The 27,356-nt window shown below is 33.4% G+C and overlaps 1 protein-coding gene across 2 annotated transcripts in view; it reads right to left on the reverse strand.

The window, feature by feature from the left end:
• Nucleotides 1-27,356, reverse strand: part of stol (voltage-dependent calcium channel subunit stolid) — a 483,866-nt gene that overhangs the window by 80,207 nt on the left and 376,303 nt on the right. For both annotated transcript variants that reach the window (XM_081742355.1, XM_081742354.1), the window contains exons 9-15: nucleotides 25,123-25,259; nucleotides 22,616-22,708; nucleotides 18,647-18,733; nucleotides 16,372-16,446; nucleotides 11,454-11,474; nucleotides 9,277-9,381; nucleotides 4,225-4,296 (exon numbers count right to left, since the gene is read on the reverse strand). In XM_081742355.1, the coding sequence (XP_081598481.1) occupies nucleotides 4,225-4,296; nucleotides 9,277-9,381; nucleotides 11,454-11,474; nucleotides 16,372-16,446; nucleotides 18,647-18,733; nucleotides 22,616-22,708; nucleotides 25,123-25,259 (590 nt within the window). The remainder of the gene's footprint in view (nucleotides 1-4,224; nucleotides 4,297-9,276; nucleotides 9,382-11,453; nucleotides 11,475-16,371; nucleotides 16,447-18,646; nucleotides 18,734-22,615; nucleotides 22,709-25,122; nucleotides 25,260-27,356) is intronic.

Consider the following 27,356-nt stretch of genomic DNA (forward strand, 5'->3'; position numbering starts at 1 on the left):
ACCGCTTGCGATCTCCTTGTACAGTAAGGGACACTTCTGGATGGTACACCCATATGGAAATTTACGGCAAAAGTGTACCATCCAGAAGTGTCCCTTATTGTACCAACTAATATTTTAAAATATGATGCATCATACTAGAAATTGCTAATCCCTTTTAAATTGTTTTCAAAATAAGAGAAAATACAAAAGAATGTCAAAAAATTTTAATAGAAAACAATTACTTACAAAACTTTAGCTAAGTAAGCCACAGTGTCGTGCTTTCAAGACACTGCTTATCATCCTATATATAAATTTTCTAGTTCACTGGCAAATTACTCCCCATGTCGATCACCAATATCTCGAAGCTACTGTACCCTTTGTTTTATATTACTTTGTAAATAGGTGAGACCGGCGACAAAACTAATATAGTAGAACTACAAAAGTGTTTTATAAAAAAGTTGCCAAAAAAAAAAAAAAAAAAAAAAAAAAACTTCAGTGAAAAGCAAAGTATGGTTTGCAGTTGTGGTTTTGTCTACTGTAAATACATTTCTTTAATCATATTCTTTCTTTCCCGATGTTTTCTAGCTGATTAAAAAACGCCAGTTTGCAAATTTTGTAAATGTTAAGAAAAAGGATGTACCGGTATTTTGTTAATGAGTTTTAAACGATGGTTAAATGAAATAACTATAACATTTTCATTTTATATCACTTTACTATATCATTTTATATCATAATTTTATATAAGTTTCTGCTACCTTCAGCAATTATTCGTCTTTTATTTTAAATATTAATAGTCTTCATGATAGTTTTATTTTAGTGCAACAATGTTTCAGATTGTTAAAAGTTAGAATAATGTTGGTTGTAATAATAGTGAGCAGAAAGTCACTTAGAAAGGCATTACTCGCTTTAAGAAGAAGACGTCTGTGAAGTCTTTCAGTGATTGGTTTAAATTGGAATTTGGGATTAATTTTTTCAGAGTGGAACAAGATGGCGTCAGGTTAGGATGGATAGTGTTTAGTATCAAAATGATTTTTCTAAATTTTTACAAGCGCTATCTCAATTAATTTAATATTTATGAGTTTTTATTTGCTACAAATGATTCATATAAATATTAATAATTACATAAATATAAACTTAAACATTACTATATAATAATGTAACTTACGGATGAACTTTCTAGAAGTTCACCATACTAGAACATGTTGAATTTCGCATACTGAACATTTAGACACTTAAAAGTTAGATACAATTAATATGGGAAAAATGCTCAATTTAAAATATTTAACTAAGGATAATTTTTTCTTTGTCTTCCCTGATGATAACAAATGATAAAGCGACAAATGATAACTAATGTACAGTATTATGATTTGTTATGAGGATTACGATTTGTTACTAATATACGAGGATGGAAGAACATAGTACTTTTCACTATGAACTGAAAGATTTTTAAGTTGTGACAACTCATAAAGTTGAGATTTGCTTGCCTTTACTTATCATGTTTTGTCATCCTCATATAAATTTATGAGAAATGCAGATTATGACAATATGACTTCCAATGAGCGAAAAGAAAGGATTGGAATATATATATGTCTACAATTTCTAATCATACAAATATAAGTTGAAAACAAGAATCAGTGACATAAGCATCTGGGATTTACTGTCTACTAGCTGTTCTTAGGTGGAATGGAGGAACAGAGTATTGTTTTTAGGAAACTGAGGTTGATTCACGTACATTGAGCTGAATTTGAATGTGGCACTTAACTAGGAAATGTCGTGTTTCCACTAGGGATGGCCACAAAGTTCCGGTTCCGGCGGAGGTACCGGTCCTCGGAGATCCGGTTTTCAGAACCGGTTCAACCCGGTTCCAGAACCGGATCTTAGAAACCGGTTCCAGACCTGGATCCGAAAACCCGGTTCCAGAACCGGATCCGAAAGCCCCCAAAGACCCGTAAAGGAGGCACAAAGTTCACCTTCAAAAAAAATGCAAAGAGGACCATGCGCATGTGCCTTCCCCGCCCAGACCTGCTTGTGCCCCCAGAAAAAAAATTTTGGTCCACCAGTGGGTGTTTAGCCAAATGAGTTGGCCAGTTTGCCTGTTTATTTAGCCAAATGAGACAAGCGGCCACCGCCTGGGCGCCTGCCTGTCGCTTCCACCATTTCATCTAGCACACTGTTCACAGCCTGCCAGCTGCTCGGGTTTAGTGTAGGGATGGTCACAAAGTTTCGGTTCCAGCGGAACCGGTTCCGCGAGGAACCGATTCTTGGAGATCCGGTTTTCAGAACCGGTTCCAGACCTGGACCCGAAGAACCGGTTTCAGACCTGGATCCGAAGAACCGGTTCCAGGCCTGGATCCGAAGAAAACTGTTCCGGAACCGAATCTTCTAGAACCGGATCCGTTCAGACCCGAAAACCGGTTCTGGCCTCAACTGACTATTGCCCGACATGTGAGTTTCCATTGCAGGAAGCTGTGTTGCAGTTGGACTACAGGTATTGTATCCCACTCCTCCTTACAGGCTTTCTACAGGCTGGTGATGTGCGGGAGAGGCACCACTTGAGGAGTCCGAAAGCACAATCCATTGTACTGGTATCTAGATTCTTGACAGGGATATCAAATAACTGAATTGTTGAAATTCCAGTTTCCTGTTCCATGCGGCGATAGAATTCCAGCGATGATCTCGCCGTGTTGCTGGATGCCTTGTCTTTGATGCAGTTCAGTCTGGTTCACGTCTTGTCCATACAATGCTGGGATTTCATACTGGTACATTAGTCAGGACATGAGTCTGTAGCATGCAGCACTGATTTTGACGTTTCGCTCCACCTTTCGGAGACAGTTTGTCCCTGCACGAGAAACTTACCACGTTCATGAACTCTTTTAGAAAACAGTTTTAGCTGATCACGTCGGTGTGGTGGGCCCAGGACATTGTGCCCAATATTTCCGTACAATACGATTCACAGTGGCACGATCAACACGAATATTGTGCACTTGACACATTTCTACGACGCGCAACGCCGTGAACTTAGCGTTGGAAAAGGTCACAAGAAAAGCCTCCAAGAATCTGTTCAGTTTGGGTGGCATCAGACTACATTCGACCACACTGCCTTACTAAGTGACTAACGAGATACTGTTGCTTGTCTCGTGGTAATCTCACGTTGATGGGTTACGCATGCGCAGTAGAGTTGCACATTGACTTCAGCTCAATATAAATGAATTAACCTTTTTATAATGATGTTGTTGGGTTGGAGAATGAACCAGAATAATACACGAATAGACGTTAGATAAGAGAACACAAAGTAATATTAAAACGAAAGGTAGGATTCTAAGGAAGGGAATTTTGACAGATGTAGTCTTGTTAATAATAATAATAATAATAATAATAATAATAATAATAATAATAATAATAATAATAATAATAATAATAATAATAATAATAATAATAATAAACAGATACCCATCTCTCTTTAAAAAGCCCTGTACTCTAACCCTGAGAAGTCCTGTACTTGGAATTAAATCAAACAAATGTGTGTGGTTTATTTGACAGATTAAAGTGTTTATTTCAAGCCTAAGTATTAGAATTTCTTACATACGATTGTCGGAACATGTTCCTTTAAATCAAATTGGGTGGCCTTATTTTTTTGAACAAGACTATGTAAAGCTAGAGGATGTTGTTGGAATGAGAGAGCAAATTATGTACAAGAAGTAGTAAAATGATTAGGTATTCAATTTGGATTTATTTTATAGTATTCTATATTTATATATTTAAAATTATATGTTATTACTATTTTCTATATTTAAAAGTACAGATATTTTTGAAGGATTGTCTTAAATCAAGCCATATCATTTAGAGATGTAAATTCTTATCAAAATTGTATTAAATAACATTTTGGTCTCTTACATACTTTATTACAATTGTTAGTTAAACTCAGAAGAAAATATAATGTAGCATTAATTCCTAGTCATGATAATGTCTTTACCGATGCCTTAAGATGTTATTGCAAATTATTTCCTACTGGGCTCCATTGTAACAGAATACATATGGTCAATAAAGCAATAATATATTTACAACACATCATGACTTCTTCGTGATTCAATTTTTAATTTGATTTAGAATAGTATCACTTTGTATTTCAAGTTCACAAATGTAAAAGTGATCGAACACAATTTAACAATTATTGAAATTTATTCATTTCTCTCCTGAAGTAATCACTATAAGACAATCGTAATTTATTGCAGTATTTAAACTTACCATATCATCACAGTGTACTTTGACATTCAGCTCTGCTTCACCCTCTTTCTGATCTATCATATCGTGTCGTAGCTGAAAAAGATAAGCATAATTCATAATTCATATAAGGATCAACAGACTTAAATATTCATACTTAAAATACAAATTATTTTCGCCCTATAATAAAATATTTGATTACATTTTACGAAATAATGTAATTTTCTTGTCTTTTATGAATATTATATACACATTTCCATAAATTTAGAGGTAAAAAAGTGTCAAATTCCCTTGATTAGGCGCAACCTGTGTTACAAACAATGGATATTAAAATATACTTTTTAACGGAAATTTTCAAGTTCCGGAATGCAGCATTTAGAAAATTTTTAGATATTCTGTGAGAGGTTATGAACTATGTTGTCTGTTAAGGTCTTCGTTTTCTTGTTACCCTAGATACTGTGCGAGTTTTTGAACGAAGTGCAATTTTCATAGGGTTATTTAAAAAACCAGTAAAACATTCTGTAGCCGGTCTAGAGATATGGAATACGAGGCATAAATACACAATAGATCAAAAAGAGCCAAAAGTAGAGGGAGGAGCGTTGAAAAGGGCATAGTACCTACATTTTGTCTTGGCCTTGGAAACAGATCCATTCAGCTGTGCGATATTTTCTATTTGGAATTTTAACTTGCTCAGAATTTTGTCCAGTTTTGTCCATTTTTGTCCAACAAAGAAAACATTTTGTATCTTTCAAATTAACAAAGTAGTACCAGTTCAAAATTTGATCCACTTCGATCACCTGTAATGCGACATCTTCAGAATCGAATTTTAACTAGTTCAGAATTTTGTACATTTTTGTATCATCAAGATAAAATTTGGTACCCTTCAAATAAACGGGAAAGGGCCGTTTCAAAATTTAGCCACTTCGATCTCCTGTAATACGACATCTTTAAATTCAAATTTTAACTAGCTCAGAATTTTGTCCAACTTTTGTACAGTTTTGTCAAACGAAGAAAATATTTTGTACCATTCAAATAATGAGGAAGGGTCATTTCAAAATTTAGCCACTTCGATCAACTGTAGTGCGATATCTTCAAATTTGAGTTTGAACTAGCTTATAGTTTTGTCCAACTTCTGAAGATGTCACACTACAGGTGATCGAAGTAGCTAAATTTTGAAATGGACCTCCCTAGTTAATTTGAATGTTACAAAACTTTTTTCTTGGTGGTACAAAAATGTACAAAATTAGTACAAGACTCTGAGCTAGTTAAAATTCAAATTTGAAGATGTTGCACTACAGGGCCAAATTTGTAAATGGCCCTCCCTCGTTTATTTGAATAGTACAACATTTTTTCTTGGTGGTAAGAAAATTGGACAAAATTCTGAGTTAGTTAAAATTTGAAACTTCAAAATGTTGCACTACAACTAAATGCATCCCCCAAATTTTGAATATTACAAAAAAAAATCCTTTGATAATTTGAATATTACAAAAAAATTTGCTTGGTGGTACAAAAATGTCCAAAAATAGTACAAAATTCTATGGTAGTTAAAATCGAATATGAATAAATTGCACTACAGATGATCGAAGTGGCTAAATCTTGAAATGGCTCTCCCTCACTTATTTGAATGGTACAAATTTTTTCTTGGTAATACAAAAATGTACAGAAATTGGACAAAACTCTAAGCTAGTTAAAATTCGAATTTGAAGATGTCGCACCACAGGTGAACCAAGTGGCCACATTTGTAAATGGCTCTCCCTCGTTTATTTGAATAGTACATTTTTTTTCTTGGTGGTAAGAAAAGGTACAAAATTTTGAGTTAGTTAAAATTCAAATTTGAAAATGTCGCACTACAGGGCCAAATTTGTAATGCCCCTTCCCCGTTTATTTGAATAGTACATTTTTTCTTGGTGGTAAGAAAATTGGGTACAAAAATTGGACAAAATTCTGAGTTAGTTAAAATTTGAAATTTCAAAATGTTGCACTACAACTAAATGCACTCCCCAAATTTTGAAGTGGCCCTCCTTTGATAATTTGAATATTACAAAAAAAATTTGATTGGTTGTACAAAAATGTCCAAAAATAGTACAAAATTCTATGGTAGTTAAAATTCGAATTTGAAGATGTCGCATTACAGGTGATCGAAGTGGCCCTCCTTTTTAATTTGAATGGTACCAAATTTTTCTTAGACAAAATTCTGAGCTAGTTAAAATTTGAATTTGAAGACATCGCAGTACAACTAAATGGATCCCTTGGAAACGTATGTAGGCTTTTCTTTTCTTCAGTTTCATGTGTACTAATTTGTAGCATAAAATAAAAGCTGTAATTGAATACGGTATGTACAACTGTTTATTTTATTTCATTATGTCTATTATATGTACATTATCATAGATCTATCTTCGTTAACCTTAAAATCTTTGACGGAAATTTTTGTGAGTCCTGCTCAATTTTGGTGCTAGGCAGGTTTTACTGTATGCTTGTGCCCGAAATGTTTATTTACTTTACTGAGTATATTTATTCTTTATTTACAGATACTTGGCGCATTCTAATCTTTTATATTTGTATATAACATTGTAATATACGAATTCTAATTTTACATTCTGAGCTGTTTGTACGCGAAGAAGCCAAATGTATACAAGGAACCGTGGACGCCTGCATAGCTGAAAACATTAAAAGCAAACTTGCGTTTATCAATACTCATTTCAGTTTATTTTCAAAGATCATAACGAGATTAGAAGAGTGATGATTAGGACTTCGTAGTGCATTTGAGCTGTTTGATTCAATAACGAAACAGACTCCGACAAGACCAATCGGGCAAAGATGCACAGTCAATAAACGCGAAAAATTCTGGCGTAAAATTCTTGTCTAATGTAAATAAAGTGTTTCTGGGAACAACGACGCATGAATTTCCAGATTCATCGGCAAGTAACTTTGCTTCTTTGAAATACTGTCCCTTAACGACCTATTACACGGAAGGAACATTTTCGATGTTCTAAAATGTTTTGACTGACAAATGCAGGATGTTGCCAGAAAATACCGAAAACTACATAGGTGTATTGTAGCATTAATGCATCGTAGTTATACACCAAATATACGTAGTTCAAGTAATACAATTTTTTTCTCTAAAGATAATAAAATTTCTCATTTAACTTTAGTTTTTGATTGGTGCATATTTACTCTTTTTAGTGCATATTCGCATATTTTCAGTGCATATTTTCATGACTTTTAGCGCATATTCTGCCGTTTTTTAGTGCATATCTGTCCGAAGTCTAATATATGTATATATATATTTCAGAAGCCTGCGGTACTTCCGCAACAATTTTTATAGAAATAGTTGGTGGATACTTCAAATTATATGCCCGTAGCGAAACTCCTTCTATAAAAATTGTTGCGTGAGCACCTTAGGATCCTGAAACATGTATTTTTGTATTGCGCACATATTAGTTCCTAAACGAAGTCTTGACCGGACTACGGTAGATCCCATAGTTTTGGAGCTGTGGACCTTTAAAAGTTCATTTTTTCATGTTTTCGGCACCCTATAACTCCGAAAGGAAGCATTTGTGCACCCAGGTTGGTCTATACTTTTTGTCTTATCTTGGTGTCAGGAATCTTCTCCCAAACGTTATCGGTGTTGTTTTGAAACACCCTGTATTGAACTAATTTCGAAAACTTAATACTCCTTCACTATAGTTTCTAAATTAACTGAAACAAAAACTTCCGTTGTTAAATGGTATCTCCATGTGTATGAGCAACACAATACCAAACCTTTGAATTGAGTGGCTATTGCATGTTCTTTTTGTGTACCTAATCTCTGTTTTGATCTCTAATAAAAGTATTAGTTACTTAAAAAAAGTAACCCAAAACTTATCTCTAGAAAAATGAGTTACCTAAAAATTAAAATCTCAAAAGCTATATTTAAAACCCGATCAGGAGATGATGATATTTTGTTTAAGTACTCCTTAATAGCTCCGTATTAGAGAAACTATGTTTAAATTTGAAAACAGGATAGCTTATAAAAATACATTTAAAATATGTCTTAAAATATATTTTATTCTACTTTATCCTTTCAAATTTCATGTTTCTCCACAGGAACCTAAAACTACTACATTACCCTTCTACACGCAAATATAATTTTTGCAGTATTTTCTACTGTTATCACAACCTATTTTATTTTACAAATTACTCTTGGACTTGCTTTAATCATTAATACTCTGTATTAATATCAATGGTTCTTAGGCAACTCAATACTATATCGCACCCACAACAAAGGTATAGCAACAAAATTATTGTCTGTGACTGATTTCCCTTTCATCTAATAGTCTGATTGCCATGCACTAAGAAATAAGCTTTATTTGCTCATTAACAAAATAACGTAGTACCATACTTTTACTTCGTCAACAAGGGATATATATGTGGATCCCAAGTTACACTATCGGTCTCATATTATAATTTCGTCGTTAAAAGAAACTTTAAACTTCAATAATAATAATAATAATAATAATAATAATAATAATAATAATAATAATAATAATAATAATAATAATAATAATAATAATAATAATAATATTGTGCTCTTATTTCCAAATTACTTCTAGATAGTGCTAGTCATAAAGCACCTCCCTAAAAACTGCAATACTTATTTATACAGAGCGTTCAAAAAGTCTCTATACACCTGAATTGTCACATATTCAAAGCAACGAGAAAATTATTTTACTCAAAATTTATTATATTTTATGGCATAAAAGCACTATGTACAGGGCGTAGCATATACACACACATTTTAACACACATTTTCACAGCAAATGTTGGAAGTGTCCCCCATGAGCCTCCAAACATGCTTGCACACGATTTTGATCAACTGAACATCTATATACACAACTGTTTAGAGTGAGTTTGGTGTTTTTTTTTTTACCAACAGTGTAATTACTATTAATTATTAAAAATGCATTTTAAAACATTATGAAGCATCAAATAAACTTTGCAGCACTCATTTAGACGCATTGTTTGTTTGTTTATGTTTGTGGTGTGTGTGTGTATGTATGTGTGTGTGTGTGAGTGTAGGTGTGAAGTAATACTTACATGCAATAGGAGGGTATTATTTTCTCTAGGACCTCCATCACTGTCCACCAATTCTACTTCCGTTATATCAACGCTATTGTAGTTTGGCTTGAGGGATTCCTGGAACTAATGAAGGAAATATTGTTTTATTACATTTTCATGTCAAAAATTACAAAAAAACTCACTTTTACTACTATTAATGGTGTAACTAACTTTCGTATAATAACTTAGTTTAGAGCTATTATATTCAACAGTGTTTCTACGGAAAACTTTGTTCCTAGTCTACAGAGGCTAGGGAAGATTACCTACAGTGTATCAAATACTAAAATTAGTGAGTCCATGTTGATAAATTTGATCTCGGAAATGAGCGTAATGATCATGAAATGTAGTACATCTACTTTTCAGATACGACAAAATAATTTAACTAGATCTTGATCTTGGGGAAATATAAATTAGATGAATGGAGTGGAGGATTATGGAATGATGATAAGTTTATGGAATGAAGTGGATTTACTGTTTTTGGACGATACATACTGTTCTTAATAGAGATTTCTGTGCCAATTTTTAGATACTCCTTTCTAGTAATTTTTATCGATACTTCATATTTTCCTTTGCTTATGTATGCTTTTGGAGTATAATCTACATAATACATGTGTTGAAACAACATAAAAATTAGTAACTTATGTTCATTGTTCTGCTACTTATGATCAGAGTTTGAAGGCCGGTGTTTTAGATTCGTACCGCAAAGATCGGTATTCAATACATTACACTTCTATCGAAACTCACCTGTTTATTATTCTTGATAGAAACCAATAGCATTACTGATATGTTTTGCATTATTATTGTACAATCAGGGACAAAAGTTCTTTCCATTTGATGAAATTAATTTCATAAATAACTGGAGAATGGAAGGATAATTTGAGTACTGTTTTCAGTAAAATAAAAAGAATGCAGTTTTTTGTAAGTTACCATCACCGTTATTCTCAAAATACCAGCTATATTACCGTTATTCCCAAAATAAATTTTACCAAGCGGAAAGAATTTTTGTTGCCGACTGTACATTCACTTTAATCACTTCATTTAAAATGCACCGGCTTAAATGTTTGTCGGCAATGTCTACTAATGATAATTGTGTTGGTATTATTTCTAATAACGCCTTATTCCACGTACATTCCCCATATCATTAAGTCTTCTTTGCGTGAGAAAATGATTTTTTTTCATACAAGTATTACAACATCATGTTGTTTTTCTTGCTTTCTTATCCAATAGCAAACCAAAAAATATCCATAATTTTTCTCGGTATCTTTTAATTTTATACATTTGTAATTTTTTTTAAAAAAAATGATATAAGTAGATCTAGTCAAATGGATCACACACACGGATAATGCTAAAGCAAATGGTCAAACAAATCCCAGCATGAATTGGTTGATTGTTGTCAAATACAAGAACTCAATTCTCGAAAAGTAGCGAACACCTTTTCCATTTAGTTAGTTATCACAGTTTTGATATGAAAACTAGTCTTGTCATTGTCACAAACAAGTTTCTTATCATTGAAGGTGAAAACAAGTTGTTTTATATTATTTTTTAACAGGTGTAGAGGTAAAATCAAGAAATAAAAATAAAAGAGCTAGTTTCACTGGAATTGCAAACTGATATATTGAGATTGAAGCTCGATATTGAACTCTATAAAAAGGATTTCCTCTGCAGGTGTGTTTGCTTTATTATTTTAAGAAAGAAAGAAAAAACAAACACAACGAGGTTGTATTTGTGGTGTTTAGGTCTTTCTGAGTGCAAGTGCACTTTCCTTTCCTTCGCTGTTCATGAAGAGGTAGCATACTTAAAATCATGGCTTTTAAGATTTATTCTTTCTGGAGAAAGTAAGGGGGGGGGGCATTGCACAGTGCAGCAAATTACCTAGGGCCAGCCCTGCTATCAATGATAAATAGCATAATGTAGAAACAACAAACAGAAAATTATTACATAATAATAATAATATTCGCTCCTATTTAAGTTATATTAAATTTTTATTTTGTTTCCTGTTAATTATTTTATATAATCCTGCAACTATTAAAAGTGAAACTCAAGTATTTTGAGAAAAAATCATTACACTGTAACTTAACAATCAATGCTCATAAGTTTTAAATAATACGAAAAAGGAAGAGATGATTAAAAAGAAAATAGAAAGTAAGTATACTTACTTTGCCCTGTGATTTACTGATCTGCATGAAAATAGATAGTAAATAGAACAGATATTAGTAATTGGAACTAGTGTTTTTTACTGTTGTGTAAAAGGCAATTATATAAGCATTTTTATGTTACTTTGTCTATTGCTTTAACTATAAACAGAAAAAAATAATAATTTGTTTCAGATTAGCAGAACGTACTTAATAGAATCATGGAGATAAAAAAAAAGAAAAGAAAAAGAAAAAAAACAAAAGTTAGACTGGAAACACTCTGTATGAGGGTCAGAAGAGGAATGAAGAAAATAAACAATGAGAAATTGTAAACCAATGAGGAAATGCAAATAAAAAAATGAGATGGAATCAAATATTAGGACAAACAGAAAGAAAGGTAGGAAGGAAACTAGTTGGTAGACTTACTAGTAATACTACCCCAAGAATATATATTTACCTTATGTAATGATTGTTCTTCTCCTATTATCAAAACGCTGGTAATAAGACACTCAATTTCTCAACAATAGTACTATTTTCTTCATCAGTAGTGATTTTAAGCAAACATATATCGTTAATTTGAAATATTGGCAACTTTGAGAGATATATAGAAAGAGTGAAACTTCGGAGTATATATAAAAAAAAAAGAAAGAAAGAAAGAAAAGCTATTTGCAAATAGCCGTCTCCACTGGTCTAGTTGCTAACGCACGAAGTTCCGGGCTCGATTCTCGGTGGGACAGCATTGACCGCTTTACAGTGACTCAGATTCCACCGTAAACTGTAGGTCCACCTCTCATATAGTCTCGATGCTGAAAGGTATGCTAAACTTCTATAAATAAACAAAAACAAAAAAGAAAGCTCTAATATATTGTTTCTGTTGCAAATTTGTTTTCTTTGTTTCTTTGTAGTTCAATATCTTACCTTTGAATATATCTCTCAGAGTGACAATTGATCCAAATTATTCATATATGTTTTCTTAAAATTATTCTTGATAAAGGAAGTAACAGAGTTTCGGAAAACTTAAAGTGTGTTTTATTACCTGTGTTCTCACAACGGAAGAAAGGATTATTATAAGCTATGTATGTATATTTTTCGTTAGGATACTGTTTTAATCACTAACTGGTTCATACTGGCTTTGCTACTTTAAATAACTTACATTAAAAATACAAATCACTGAGAAAAGCAACGTTTATTTAAAAAAATAATAAATATGTGACAGTTTTGCGACTAACAGAACATATTGGCTTCATCAAACGCTGTGCAAACTGTCACACATTTATTATTTTTAAAATAAACGTTGCTTTTCCCAGCGATTTGCATTTATAGTGTATGTTTGTAATGAAAAGTATTGAGAATGGTATGATGAAATAAAAAAAAAGCGTTGTAAAAACTAGAGAAAGAAGGTACTAATTAATTCTGATAATTAAATGAGGTGATTCTTATGCCAAAACTAGGGTAGCAGAAGAAAATAGTGCATAGCAATTTAGAATAGCAGTTATAACTAATTATGGGATTACTGGAAGTAACATATATGCAAATATATCTTAAATATCATATATATTCAACAGCCAACCATTATGACCATCCGTCCTTTCTTTTAACGAAGTCGCTGGGCTGGCCTAAGAGGCACGGGGCATAGCAGAACTACTTGACAGATAATAACGGGGACAATACTCGATCAGTCAGTGTGATGCTTATGTGTAGAATGAGGAAGGCCGGCGATATATCAGAATTTGATAGGGCAAGATTGTGGGGCCCGCTAGGAACAAGCATCTGGAAAACAGAGAAAGCCTTATGTTAGAGTACCTATGGGCGTCAAAAATCTTAATCAACCCCTGCCTTCCAGCAGGATAATCACACCTTCAACTCCTTGTCACAAGGCGTACGTTATGCTACAGTGATCCGAGGAGCACAGTAGTGAATTTCAATTGCTACAATGGCCCCAAATTCACCCAGTTTTAACCCAATTGTACCTCTTTGGGGGTCATTGAAAGTCAGGTCCAAGTTCATCGACCCTGTTCGCGGAATTTCAGAAATTAAGTGCCTTGTGAATTCAGATGTAGTGCGCAATGCATCTAGCCACCTACCAAAGTCTCATTGCTTTCAAAACGCATTGCTGCTGTTCTGTGAGCCGAAGACAGATATATAAAGCAAATATTAGGTAACTGATGATAATGTTCTGACTGGTCAGTGTGTGTGTGTGTAAAAAAAAAATCTAATAGTAAATGCTACTCTTGTACAATTAATTTTATAAGAGAAACATTCAATGTGAGAAAGGACCAACCTACATTTCAGTTATTAAAGAAATATGATGAACGGCAGCAATTCAAAATAATTTCTTTATATAAATTATTTTCGTTATTGAATAAAGATTGCAAATTACTTACCTAGATGTGCTAAAATTGATTTTCCAGTCAATATTTCGACTGCTTTGCTGCAACCTTCCACAGCCTGCAACCTTCCTATGAATAAACCTTTATTGAGACCAAAATCCCTTTCATATCCTAAAGTAACTTTTTCTCTTTAAACAGAGTAATGTGGTCTAAACATCGTTGAGGTTATTTATAGATCATTCAAGAACAAAAAGAATCTTTTAGATTAAATAAAACTGTACAAATATTCGAAAATGTAAGAAACACTACTAAGCTTACATTGTCGTCATTACCATTAGAAAATAAATTTATAGGTGTATCTTATATTTTCGGATGTTTGTACAATTTTTAATCTAAGTGATTCAATGTATTCTTGAGAGGTCCATAAACAAACTCACCGTTGTTAAAACCACGCTACTCTACTTAGGTCAGTACTTCAGGATATGGAGGAGCGTTTGGTTTCAATCCATATCTGTACATAGACAAGCAAGGGATGACTGCAGCAGGGCAACAGAAATATGTCAGGAAAATCAGTTTAAGCGCATTTAGACAATGAATTTATAATTTTTATTTATTAAAGCTACGCTTCCCAATTGATATTTTGTTTCTAGTATATTCCAAAATTTGGCCCAAAATTAGCATTGTCCTTTGCTTTCCAAACATTTTGAAAACTGTGAAAATAAAACTAAGAATCTATAGAAACTACAGTATGTCTTGTTAATGATATTGTAATGGAATATCAAAACATCTTGAATAACGATTCTGTTTTGGCTAATTTCTACAGGAGGTATTGTAACATTCCTACAAATATTTGATTGTAACTTGTTCTTCTTTTCGTCCATTTGTTCTCTTTTCTTCCATTAAAAAAATTTTTTCATTTTCATCAAGGTGAACTATCATTTTCTGCAAGGGAAGCAAGCAAGATGAATATTTTTGCCATCCAAAGAGAAAAAATTGGAACTAGACCTCTAGCCGAATATGTCTCCAGCTTAATATGTGCTAACCACCCACTACCCAATCCTTCTTATACCAGGTACGTATATTTTCTTTTGAGGCTAGTGGTGAGCCTTCATATCATATGAAAGTATGTTACTCTGGTTCTCATTTAGATGAGGTTCTATTCCTAGCCTAGTCACACATATTTTAGATTTAGATTTCATGCACCATTGGAAGATAGGGAATAAAAGAAAATGGATTTTTTCCTTCATTCATCAATATATATGAGCATAACGTTTTTATTTCCTGTTTTCCAAAAGATAAACTAAGTAAATGATGTAGTTAATAATAGTATAACAACTTTTCAATATTTGTATTACTATTTGCTCTGTTGGTTGGTCACATTCTATGTTTATTCTATTCAAAAGAAGTCTTATTTCAATTATGTTCACAACTAATAGTACTAAATTTGTCCATTATCACATAAAGGAAATATCAAAGTATTTTACACTGCTTTGTAAATAACGGACAGTGTTGTGATAATCCGCAAGGTTCTGTCAAAAATATAGTTGCGGAAAAAAGTTAACATGAAGCATATAACGGATGATGCATTAAATAATTACATGACTGCAAAACGTCACGATATTTTGGTTTAAAGAAAAAGTCAGGGGAAGAATACTCCTGAAAGCCGAGTGTCGACAATCTCTCAAATTAATTTGGAAATCGAAATAAAACGGAACTTTTAGTAGTATTATTATAAGTCATGGCACAATATAAGCCGTTTCTCGTTAATTTATTTATTTCGGATGTGAAGTCTTTCCTACTTTACTTATAAGAATTTTAACATACATTGAATACAGGGTGTATCAAAATGGACTTTATAACTTTGAAAACTCATATTGATTTATTTATGTAGCTTACAGACATGGTTTTGGTGTCTTCGTGGCAAAATACATCAAGTTTTTTTTTCACCTTATACCCGCGGTCAAGAAGTTTGCCGCCGTTGATTTTGTAGGACTGTTCACAAAGCTTTGTCTCACTTGCTCTACAACGTCTTTAGATGTAACGGGACGACTTGAAGATTTGTTGTGTCTAACCGAATGTTTTATTGAATATCTAGTTTCAATAAAACATTTATGCCACTGATAAATAGTAGGCCTACTGGGAGGATCTTTACCATACTTCGTACGAAATTACGTTGCAAGTTGTCCCAGACTTGCATTTTCAAACCAAAACACACCGCTAGCACGCTCGAGACCAGTAAAGGCAGCCATCTTTACTACAATTGCCGCTAGCGCTTGCGGTGGCTTGTTTCTGAATTAGTGTACTACGTGAGTCAAAACTTGATGTATTTTGCTACAAAATGACACCAAAACCATGTCTCTAAGATAAATGAATAAATTAATATGAGTTTTCAAAGTTGTAAAGTCCTTTTTGATACACCCTGTATAAATTTCAGTTTCCTTCTTTTAATTTTTTTTTTTTTTTAATGGATCTTAGTTTTGATATTTTAGATGGTATTCCTTACATTTCCAGATGACAAGAAAGTGAAAGATGATTGGTTGAATATAACTTCGGGCTTTTCACTTTCTCTTATTCAATGCTTCAGATTTCTATTACAATTGAAATGTACTTACCAGTGGTCGGAGGTCCGGATGATAAAGGACGTGGCCATTGTTATTTATTATAAAAGAATATCCGTTGACTCCAAGCTGTAAAAAAACAAAGAGAAATGATCATTACTTAATTTTGAAATATGTACTTCAAATGTTCATTTTTAAGCAAATTACATTTCGCAAGATAAACGTAAAGTGATAGCATTGCATTAAGAAACGCTAAACTTAATTAAAATGTGAATATGAACCCATAGAGAAGATAGTTGTATTTCTATGTTTGGCTGTTTGTATTTTGATGATCCATTAGTAATGACTAATAGATTAAGGAATAATAGTGTAATAGCCTTACGATGATGACATAATAGTTCAGTCTAACAAGTGGTAGAGTAGATAGATTGTATATAATTGCACGACGTTGTATACACCACTACACTATTTCACCTTCGTATGGCTATATATGTTTACAAGATTAAAACAACAATCCTGAATAAAATGCTAGGATGGATGCAAGACGGGAAAATGTAAAATATAGTTATCTTAAACTTTGTGAATTTTCCTACAACAGTTGTTGGAATTGGGCAATTGTTAAATGTGTAAATGTCATTAATCTATAGTAAGTATATATTTCATAATTAGTAGTAGTGAAGACTTATGTGTTAATTTATGATAGGGCGTCTAGAGTTTATGGGTAATTAACTAGAAGATTAAAGTTAATAGGCATTATAAAAGACTTATGTTTGCACTCCCAATTCGTAAGATCTTTGTGAGTGATACTTAGGAATACATCACAATAATGATAGTTGTCATGCTGAATTCTACCAAGGTAAAAATTTACTGTCACGAAACTTGAATAGAGACCGATGAATGGGAGACTCTTCAATTAAATATCAATATGACTATATAGCTGAATTATGCCAAATATTCTTTGATCTTGCGATTTCAGAAAGACAATATCGACGTGGGCAGAAGAGAACCCACTTTTGTATCAAGAAGAGATTCATAAACCCAGAAAACAAAACTTTTCCTGGACCTATTTTTTTCTGCTATAAGCTCAAACTCAACACAAATATTTTCTTAATAAATAAGATACAACACAGTTCTGTGATGTGAACAATACTGGCATGTGAATGGTTTTTGTCAAAGAGTTATTTGAGTAATAATGCCAAAACATTTAACAAGGAAATACCATAATTTTAAGAAATACTCAAGAAACAGAATGATGTAGAGTGAGGATATTAATAAACGTTAACTTGCCAGAAACATAACTACCTCAAATAAACAAGGAGCGGGTAATAAGTTTAATTCATAGAATAATGTTTGGAAGTTGTTACGTAAGCGTGTTTTTTTTTCAATTTAAGAAAATCTTAGAACACTTTAATACCTAAGGAATCAATAGACAACTTGTCCCTTAAGTAAAATGTAGCATATTTTAAAATGTATCTATGTAAAGATATTGAAGTTTACAATCCAACTCAGATAATTACTGGGGAAAATATATTGTAAAGATTAGTGAGTGTAGTTTTCAACTAACTTGTGTAAGACACAGTGTATATTATATTGTATTTCTACTGAGTGCATTTAAGTCAACAATTTGTAGTTCAGGATGAAAATTAATTTACATTTAAGTTCTTCTTCTTTCTGTTATTAGTTCCAATTAATTAGAGAATTGAGCCTCTCGGGGGAACATAATGGTAAACGCCACTTTTAACGAAATTGAGTTATTAGGTAGAATAGGTTGGAATTGAACCACAGAATAGTATGTAGGTAGTTTAATTTCGCATATGTACCTGCAGATGGTAGAAGAAGTTTGTTTGCTATGTGCCATTGCGTTAAAGTGCATGGGAACGTTGATCTTTTTTCCCCAGTTTTCTCGAGTTAGAAAATGTGACATACCATTATGTTCCCCCTAGTGTCTCTATTAGTAATTAATTACAGAAGTTAATAGTAATTAAAATAATTTCTTCCCTGACTATTAAATTTTAATGAAATTTCTTAATTCAGTGTAATGTAAGCATATCTCTAACTTATCATCTCTAACTTTTCGTTATCAGTTTCAAGTTCAACACTCATTTCCTGAATTTCCAGGCCTATGACAATATTTATCATACATTCAGTTTATGATAAACAAGTCTTATCATTACTTATGATAAATATATTTTGAGTTTATGATAAACAATTCTGTTATTTATGATAAACATTCTGAGTTTGTGATAAATAATTGAAAATATTAAATGGATGTTTAAGTGTGACCCGATACCCATTGTAAATTTATTTTTTTATATGTTTTTCAACTTACCTTGTATGGTGGTACCAATTTTTTTATATGTTTTATTGGCACGTCAGTACCAACCACACCAAGCAATTCGGCCATTCTTTCATCATTCTGAAGTAAAAGAAGAAAAGATGTTAATGAAAGCATAGTAACATTTTTATTTATTTAAACAAGATAGTTGCGTTTCACATTGTAGACTTCTAAATTTACGAATTCAGTTTTGAAACTAGAAGTGTTTTACTACTTCTAGCTTCAATAGATGAGATAAAGTGGAGGTTGAACCTATTCTAGGGACGTAGTATCCATAAATAATAAGAATTCTGCCATCTCTTGCTGTCTTTGTTCTATAGCGGTTTAATATTGAAACCAGAAGTGCTTCATCCATGACTTCTGGTTTCAATAGAGGAGACGAAGATGGAGGCAGTGATACCAATATAAAACGTTATTAAATCCCATTTCTAGAGGCAGAATTTCCCATTTTGCTTTTTAATTTCTCATGTTATACTAATTACAAAATTGAAAGAAAAAGTAAAATGAGAGAGAGAGAGAGAGAGAGAGAGAGAGAGAGAGAGAGAGAGAGAGAGAACTTGAATATATGAAAAATGAAGTTATTGTATGTCACTCATTTTCTTCAATATATGCATGAACTATTCATAAACTTCGGACTTCCACATTTATCAAATAGTTTATGAATAAGTATTTTCCTTAATTGAAAAAGTAAATTGAAAAAACAATGAGGCAAACAAGTACAATTTATTGTCAGGATTTATTACTCACACTATGCTTCAGTCATTTTGTATGGAACGTTTTCCAACTTGGTTGTTTCTTATTTCGCATTTTACTTCTTTTTCGTAAATTATTTCCTTTCGAAAAATACCAGAGCATTATTTAACTTTCCTATTATCTTCTGGTCTTATGGACATTTTGTTAAGGTACTTCTGCACTAGTACGCCTTTTCCGGTATTTAAAAAAAAAAAAAAAAAAACCTTATCTCATGTTTATTGAGGACTCATTACAGTAATCTACTTCCCATCCATGAGACTTTTATTGTTGTCGATGAAGTATATATACGAAAAATTCCATATGTGTTGCCAAGTGCAACAAGAATTCTCTTTGTGTCTTTTTCAAGAAATTAATGTAAAAAATTTCCACAAAATGGGATTTTTCCCACGGGTTAGCATCACTGGATAGAGGTTGAACCTATTCTAGAGACGCCGTATTCATAAATAGTAACAATCCTGCCATCTTTTGCTATCTTTGTTTGTTTGAAACTAGAAGTGGTACATTTGTAGCACTTCTGATTTTCAGTAGTCTCTAGCAGAAATATAACCTGTTGTTGGTAATTGAATCTAAAAAGAAAACATTCTCACCATTTGTTGCCTTCTTTGCTTTATGGGGCTCCAATTTCAAGAGTGTGGAAATCTTTACTACTTCCGTTTCAACAGAGATAAAGGCCGAAATAAAAAAGAAAAGAAACAAAGAAAAGAAAAGAAAGAAAAAACAAATTCTCACTTCTTTTATATATATTTGTCGTCGGACAGAGGATAGAAGCGTTCTCTAAGACTTCCTACAGTTATGTATACAATAGTTTGGAAATCTCAAAGCCAATCAAGTGAAGAAGGCACTATATGGAGTCGAAGAACATTCTCAACATATTGTCAAAATATCCACTGTCTACATGTCGGTATACAATACTCTGCAAAACTGAAATTCACATATAGTGGTTGATATAGTTTACTGTAGCATATTAAGCTTTTCATATCTTAAGCATTGATGAAGAGATGGAACGCTAATTTACGTTTTTCTTTCTTTCTTTTCTTTCTTTCTTTCTTTCTTTCTTTTTCTTTCTTTCTTTTTCTTTCTTTCTTTCTTTTCTTTCTTTCTTTCTTTTTTTTTTTTTTTTTGAAAATCTGTGCTTAGTTTAAATGCGGTAATGTATATATGAGATTTAAAACATTTACGCTTCCTTTTTTTTAATTCAAAATTTAGAATCAGAACAAATTTTACGTGACTGTAGAAGACGTAAATTACGTTTCACTTTTATATGAAAATGAAATCTTTGGGTTTTACGTCCCACGGATATGCCGGTTAGGCTAAAGAAGACGGTGATGATGAGTTGAGTTGATTTTGATTTTGAGTTTAACGTCCCTTTCAGCAGCGAGGCTATATGAGACGAGACCTACTGATTAACGTGGAATCCGAACCACATGAACTCCCGCCGGGAATCGAACTCGGGTCTCCTACGCCAAAGGCGCGTATGCTAACCGTCTTAGCTACGAAGGAGCTCTGGTGATGAGGAGAAATAAGTAAAATGGTGGAATGAAGAAAGCCCGTGGAAATACACGCACACGGTATTTGTCCACCACAAAATTCACTTGGCACGAGCTGGGGTTGAACCAGGGACCCCAAACACCAGAGGTGAACGCTCTACCACTGAGCAACCACGGCCCTGCCACTCTTATATGAGGATCTTATTCTCTTTCACAATGTCTGATATATTACTGTCAGTATTTTTGACTAAAGAAGTAATATTATGGCTTTATTGTAATTAAGCATTGACATTTAATTCATATTCTTAAGACTTAAGCTGATAGTTTAACTTATTTTTGATATTAATATCTTCATGTAACTGTGAGCAAAAACATAAATACAGTACTACTGAAATACTACTGACCTCTGTTAAAATTTTTGTGGCACCAGATAATTCCCACGGAAACAAACCTACCTCTTACGTTAGAATGTTTTAAAAAATATATACAAGTTTTCAAAATAGAAATTTTATCTCTTCCATTAAAGACTGAAAATAATTTCCCCAAATTTCCTTTACAAAACGGATTTATTTATCGTTATTAGTGTTCTGAAATAAGGCATACGATGAAGACATTTACAGAGAAGTCCAAACATTATTAATACTCCCTTTTTCCGAATTTAATCATCTTTAAGTTTTGTATGCATATCGGAGAATAAAATGTCCCATCTTATTTGTGAAATGAGTACTTTGATCAGCTAATATATATACAGGGTTTTTCAAAACAACACCGACAACGTTTGGGAAGTGATTCCTGACACCAAGATAAGACAAAAAGTATACACCAACCTGGGTGCACAAATGCTTCCTTTCAGAGTTATAGTCTGCCGAAAATATATATAAACTTTAAAGTCTATAGTTCCAATACTATGGGACCTACCGTAGTCGGGTCAAGACTTCACTTAGGAACTAGTATGTGTCCTATCCAAATATCCAAGTTTCACAATCCTGCGGTACTTACACAACAATTTTAATAGAGGAGTTGGTAATTACTTCAAATTATATTCCCGTAGCCAAATTCCCTCTATAAAAATGGTCACGTGAGTACCTTAAGAATCTGAGAAACGTATTTTTGAATAGTGCACATACTAGTTCCTAAGTGAAGTTTTCACCCGAACTACGGTAGGTTCCATAGGTTTGGAGCTATCGGCCTTTAAAGATCATTTTCTCTTGTTTTCGGCAGCCAATAACTCCGAAATGACGGATTTCTGAACCCAGATTGGTCTATACTTTTTGTCTTACCCTGGTGTCAGGAACCACCTACCAAACGTTGTCGGTGTTGTTTTGAAACACAATGTATACATAACATATATAATTATTGCTAGAACTGAGTACATGAAAACGAAGAATCAAATTGTAGGGGGTACCTTTTCAAAAGTAAACGAAACACAACTTTATACATTTTAATGTAAATGTTTACCCACCCTGAGGACAAAAGGAAAGGAAAAAATAAAACTTATTTACACATAGAGACACATAAGAAGAATATTTGAAAAACTGTAAAAATTCCAAACTTAAGAGACACTGTCTTTGTCTTGTGAAAGGGGTAAAGGTTTCTGTTTAACGAGGTATATTGATGAGTATTTTCCTGTTTAGTCTCGGGAATCTTGATAACACCTCCCCCCAAAAAATAAACTAAATTACCTTACGTGCATTAGTATGTTTCGTAGAAAATTTTGATTTACCTGCTCAGAGAAGTTTCTTCTATCGAATACAGGTGTAGACACGGATGTCATAAGCTGATACTCTGGGTCATACTGATTTCTTGAATGAATCCCCTAGAAAAAAGAAACATATTTGGCATGACAAATTTTTTATTAGAGGAGAAGTCGATAATAATAATAATAATAATAATAATAATAATAATAATAATAATAATAATAATAATAATAATAATAATAATAATAATAATAATAATAATAATAATAATAATTTATTAGGCTACTGTATTTTACATTAAAATCGTTATTACTCACATAATTATGAATATTGTTTTACCTATTAAATGTAAACTAACCACTGGCGTGTAATCTAAGCCTACTCCAACCAGGGCGGATCCAGGGGAGGTAATCGCCCCCCAGAAGAAGAAACTTTCTTATTTTATATATAAATAAAAGCCATCCCAGAGTTTGGAGCTCTTAAAAGTAGCTCTAAGTAGCAGTATTACAATCCCTCCAGAAGTCCGTCCTGGATTCTCTCCTGACTTCAACGACATCTCTTAGCGACCAGCAGAACTGTATTCAGTCTTGTAACAAACACATAGCCAGTGCGTAGCCTCAACTGGTGTATCAGAAGTTCTCTGGACTTGTTGGTCGTTACATCTTTTATTCACATGACTACTCAGTTTGCCTCACGATGCTGAATGGAAGCCGAAAATTGGGTACACGGGCCGGAAATCGACCCCAGGATCACGCGAATGTGAGTCCAACGCTCTAACATTGTTTAACTTTTGAGATGGTTGATTTCCACTACCTCCATGAACGAATTCGATTTCAGGTTTTTGACTCTCTACGTCCTGGACAGATTGATGATAGTTCTTGATATTGTTTGTCTCCCGAACGGACGCACGGACAGACAGAGTACATATATAAAGGAGTTTTCGTAAATTAAACCCCTTTAATAAATTAGCTTTTATGCCCATAAAACTTCCATTGGTACACATGTATTAACATATCTGTCATTTACATTGAACCTTTGGGTCATTGTTGAGCTATTTTACCAAAAGCTTCATAGACTGAAGATGCCCATGAAACTTCTATTAATACAGCTGCATTAACATATGTGTCTCTTATATTGATTTATTGGTAATTTTATGGATATTTTACCAAAAGCTTCGTAGCCGGAGATGCCCATGAAGCTTCTATTGGGACAACTGCATTAACGTATATGTCGTATTCATCAAACTCTTTGGACCCCTATGAAGCTTCCATCGGTACCGCTGTATTAACGTATCTGTGTCTTGTCTTGTCTTCTTCACCAATTATCGGTGTTTTTAATAGGAGCATCAGCTTTATTAGCCAAGTATGCTAAAAATGTGTGTAAATTGAAATGTTTTTATTGTTATTGTATCTAATTTTGCAAATGACATAAGCCGCCATTTGCATTTTTCTGGTCGACTTCCTAGTCGTATTTCCTGTTACATATAGTATTAAATATGTTTTTAAGTATAAATTGTTAGTCATGTAAGATATGGGTAAATAGAGAAACAATTAGTCTTATCCAGGTAATAATTGAAATGTCTTAGTTAGGTATAAATATGGTCAAAATCGGGAAAGAGTTTCAGCAGGAAGAAGAGGGCCCGTTACCCAGAAGATCGGGGTGAAAATATTGGATAAAGTGAAATATAGATGAAATGAATGCGTGTAAAGTAATTGTAAATGGTATAAATGTTTTCGTGCTTAAACGTGATGTGTGTAGATGATGAATATTTTTCACTTTAACCACTTCCTCTTCAGCAGCTCACTATCGGAGGTGTTCACACTTTCATAGTCACCGCGGAACTCCTAGAGTCAAGTCGGCCCTGTCACTAAAGTTGCCTTTTGCCTAACGTATCTGTGGCTTACAGTATATTGAACTATTCTGACATTTTAAAGAAAATAAGTTAATAAAAAAATAAAAATTTAAAAAATAGACCCGAGATTTGCCAAGAAGCATTTGAGAGTCTTAATTTGAGAATCTAATTTGTGTCTTAATCTCTATTGGCTGTATCCACTTCTGTCTCTCTTAAGCCCTTCGAGGAAGTTTAATAGTTTGAATGAATGTATTCATGTAACGAAGCTATATAACTACTCACTTCTTGAATAAATTTGCATGATATTCCTAATCCTAATTTTCAATTTATTTCTTCACCTCAGCTTCCTAACATAGAATCCCATAGCCGTTTAGAACAGGGAAAAGATCTGATCCGTAATAAACCAACGTATTGGTTTAGTTTCCTCGCGTAGCTTTTTCTACATGCAACCACACAGCTACACAATTGTGTGATATATTGTCTGGTAGCATTAAAAAGTAAATACAGTTCGTATATTGTTAACGATATCACATTCCTTATATCCTACTGTTTTGAATCTTATAATTTACTTTTTCCTAGTATCTTTCAATTAAATATACTGTGTGTAGGCATATTTAGTTTTTTTTAAAAAAAGCAAATTAAACTAAATAAATTGTATAATAAACTAATAATACTACATACTCTGATATCTGCATAAACTGGTGTCCATTGGATTGGATGGTCATTTTGGTACATCACCATGGGTCGGGCCATTACATAGATGTAGTTGAGCACGGCTTCTCTGGCCTCATCTGGGCTGTTCACTTGAATGTAATACCCTATAATAAACATGAGATAATTAGACTTACGTAATGCAATAAATTACATAGATAACTTAATAAAATAGTCAACGTAGTTTAGATTATATTTGAAAAAGACTGATAATGTAAGATATATGTATATATTTTTGACTGAATCCCATTTTAATGAAGTACCATCTACTGCCAATTTTCTTGCAGAAAAACTTTGACCAACGAGGCAAAATCAAAAAGTGAGGGGCTCTACTAGACACTATTTGTTAAAGGACGTGGTCTGCACAGAAGTGGCATAATCGCAATTTAATTTACCTTAGTTCCTGAAATCATTTTTGAGGGAACTGACATAAGTTCACGTCTAATGCCTAAGAGCTATATTCCAACAAACAACTGAACGTTTCACGGGAACTGAAGATGGTCGTAGAGGAGATCAATTTTCCTGCCCACCCTCTAACTACGAGCCTCTTAATGTACTTTCAGAAAAACCTGTAGCTATCGTATATTTTTTTATTACTCCCTTTAGTATGATGTTCACGAATAATATGTTACTTATCCCGCATGCACGACCTACCCTACGTTATTGCATTCAATGAATGTCTGTGCGACCACTCCTATACTTCATGAGTGCATAATCTGTCTATTTAGGAAGGAGATAACGAACCCGCATAATATGGGTGGAGTTTTCCAGACTGGCGTTAAACTATGTAGCACAATGCTAGCTTTTATAATTCACTAAGTCAAATACACGTCACTTTTTAATTATTTGATACCACAACTTTCCTATGAATGTGTTCCAAACGTTTAGGAAAATTTACCCATTTACTTTGCACCATTCACGCACAACGTAGGGAACATATTTCTTATAGAACAGTTTCTATCGAGCCAGAATTTAACTGATGATTCTATTTGCAAAGTTACTAATTTTCCGTTCGTTACAACTTGCCACTCACTTTCCTTCTCCCCCATCTGGGCCCCCGCGCGAACTACAGTACCACGCGATCTCTCTTGACTTTGCCCTCTTTCAGTTTAATGTCCCACGTTTATGCCCTTAAGGCTAAGGGAGACGGATGATAAAGGTAAGTGAATGTTGATGGAAGAATTAGTGGAATGAGATTGTGGGAGGAAACAGGAGTACATACTTAGAAAATCTACGGACACGATCTTGTTCACCACAAACTTAATTGGCTGGGGATCAAACAAGAGATCTCACGCACCAGAGGTTAACGCTCTACCACTGAGTCAACGTGCCTCGTCCAACTTTGCCCTATGATACAAACAGTACATATACAATATACAATGATACAACATACAATGATGCATAGATTTACAAATTTAAAAAATATGTGTAAAGACGTACAATTTTTATTGGTTTCAGATCTTTCGTATTCTTTTTCATATCCTAGGGTGGAGACAGTCCAAAGAAATCCAGATTTTCATTTTACGTATAAATAAGATAAAGAGTTAGTTATTTAGTCATTTACGTATCCATGTACTTTTATTATTATTATTATTATTATTATTATTATTATTATTTTGTAAATAGAAAAATGAAATCTTTGAGTTTTACGTCCCACGGTTATGCCGGTTAGGCTAAAGGAGACGGTGATTATGAGAAATGAATGAAAGGGTGGAATGAAGAAAGTAGGAGGAAACGGGAGAATCCCGAGAAAACCCACGCACACGGTGTTTGTCCACCACAAAGTTCACTTGGCGGGGGCTGGGATCGAACCCGGGACCCCAAGCACCAGAGGTGAACGCTCTACCACTGAGCCACCGCGGCCCCATTTTGTAAATAGAATGTGTAAAAGTGCCAAGTAGGAGGGCGATCGCATTTTCTTCCGTCTTCCCGCTCTCATATGAACGTACATGTCTGTTCCTAACACAATCAGTCCTGCTGTACACTATGAGATAAATCCTAGGGAATATCTTAGGACAAATGTTATGGCATTTCACGTACGAAATCCTACCCTGTTTGTGCCATACACGTGAAGATTTTTCCTGTTTCAATCCTCCGAAGACGTGTCAGGTCTCACAACGCATACTCGGCCATCAATATTTTCCAATGCCTTCTGCCTTGCATGTCCGTTATGATGATAGAGCATTGAAATGCACTATTAAGTG

This window comes from Thermobia domestica, chromosome 16 (assembly GCF_964235325.1).
Source record: "Thermobia domestica chromosome 16, izTheDome1.hap1.1, whole genome shotgun sequence".
Classification (NCBI taxonomy): Eukaryota; Metazoa; Arthropoda; class Insecta; order Zygentoma; family Lepismatidae; genus Thermobia; species Thermobia domestica.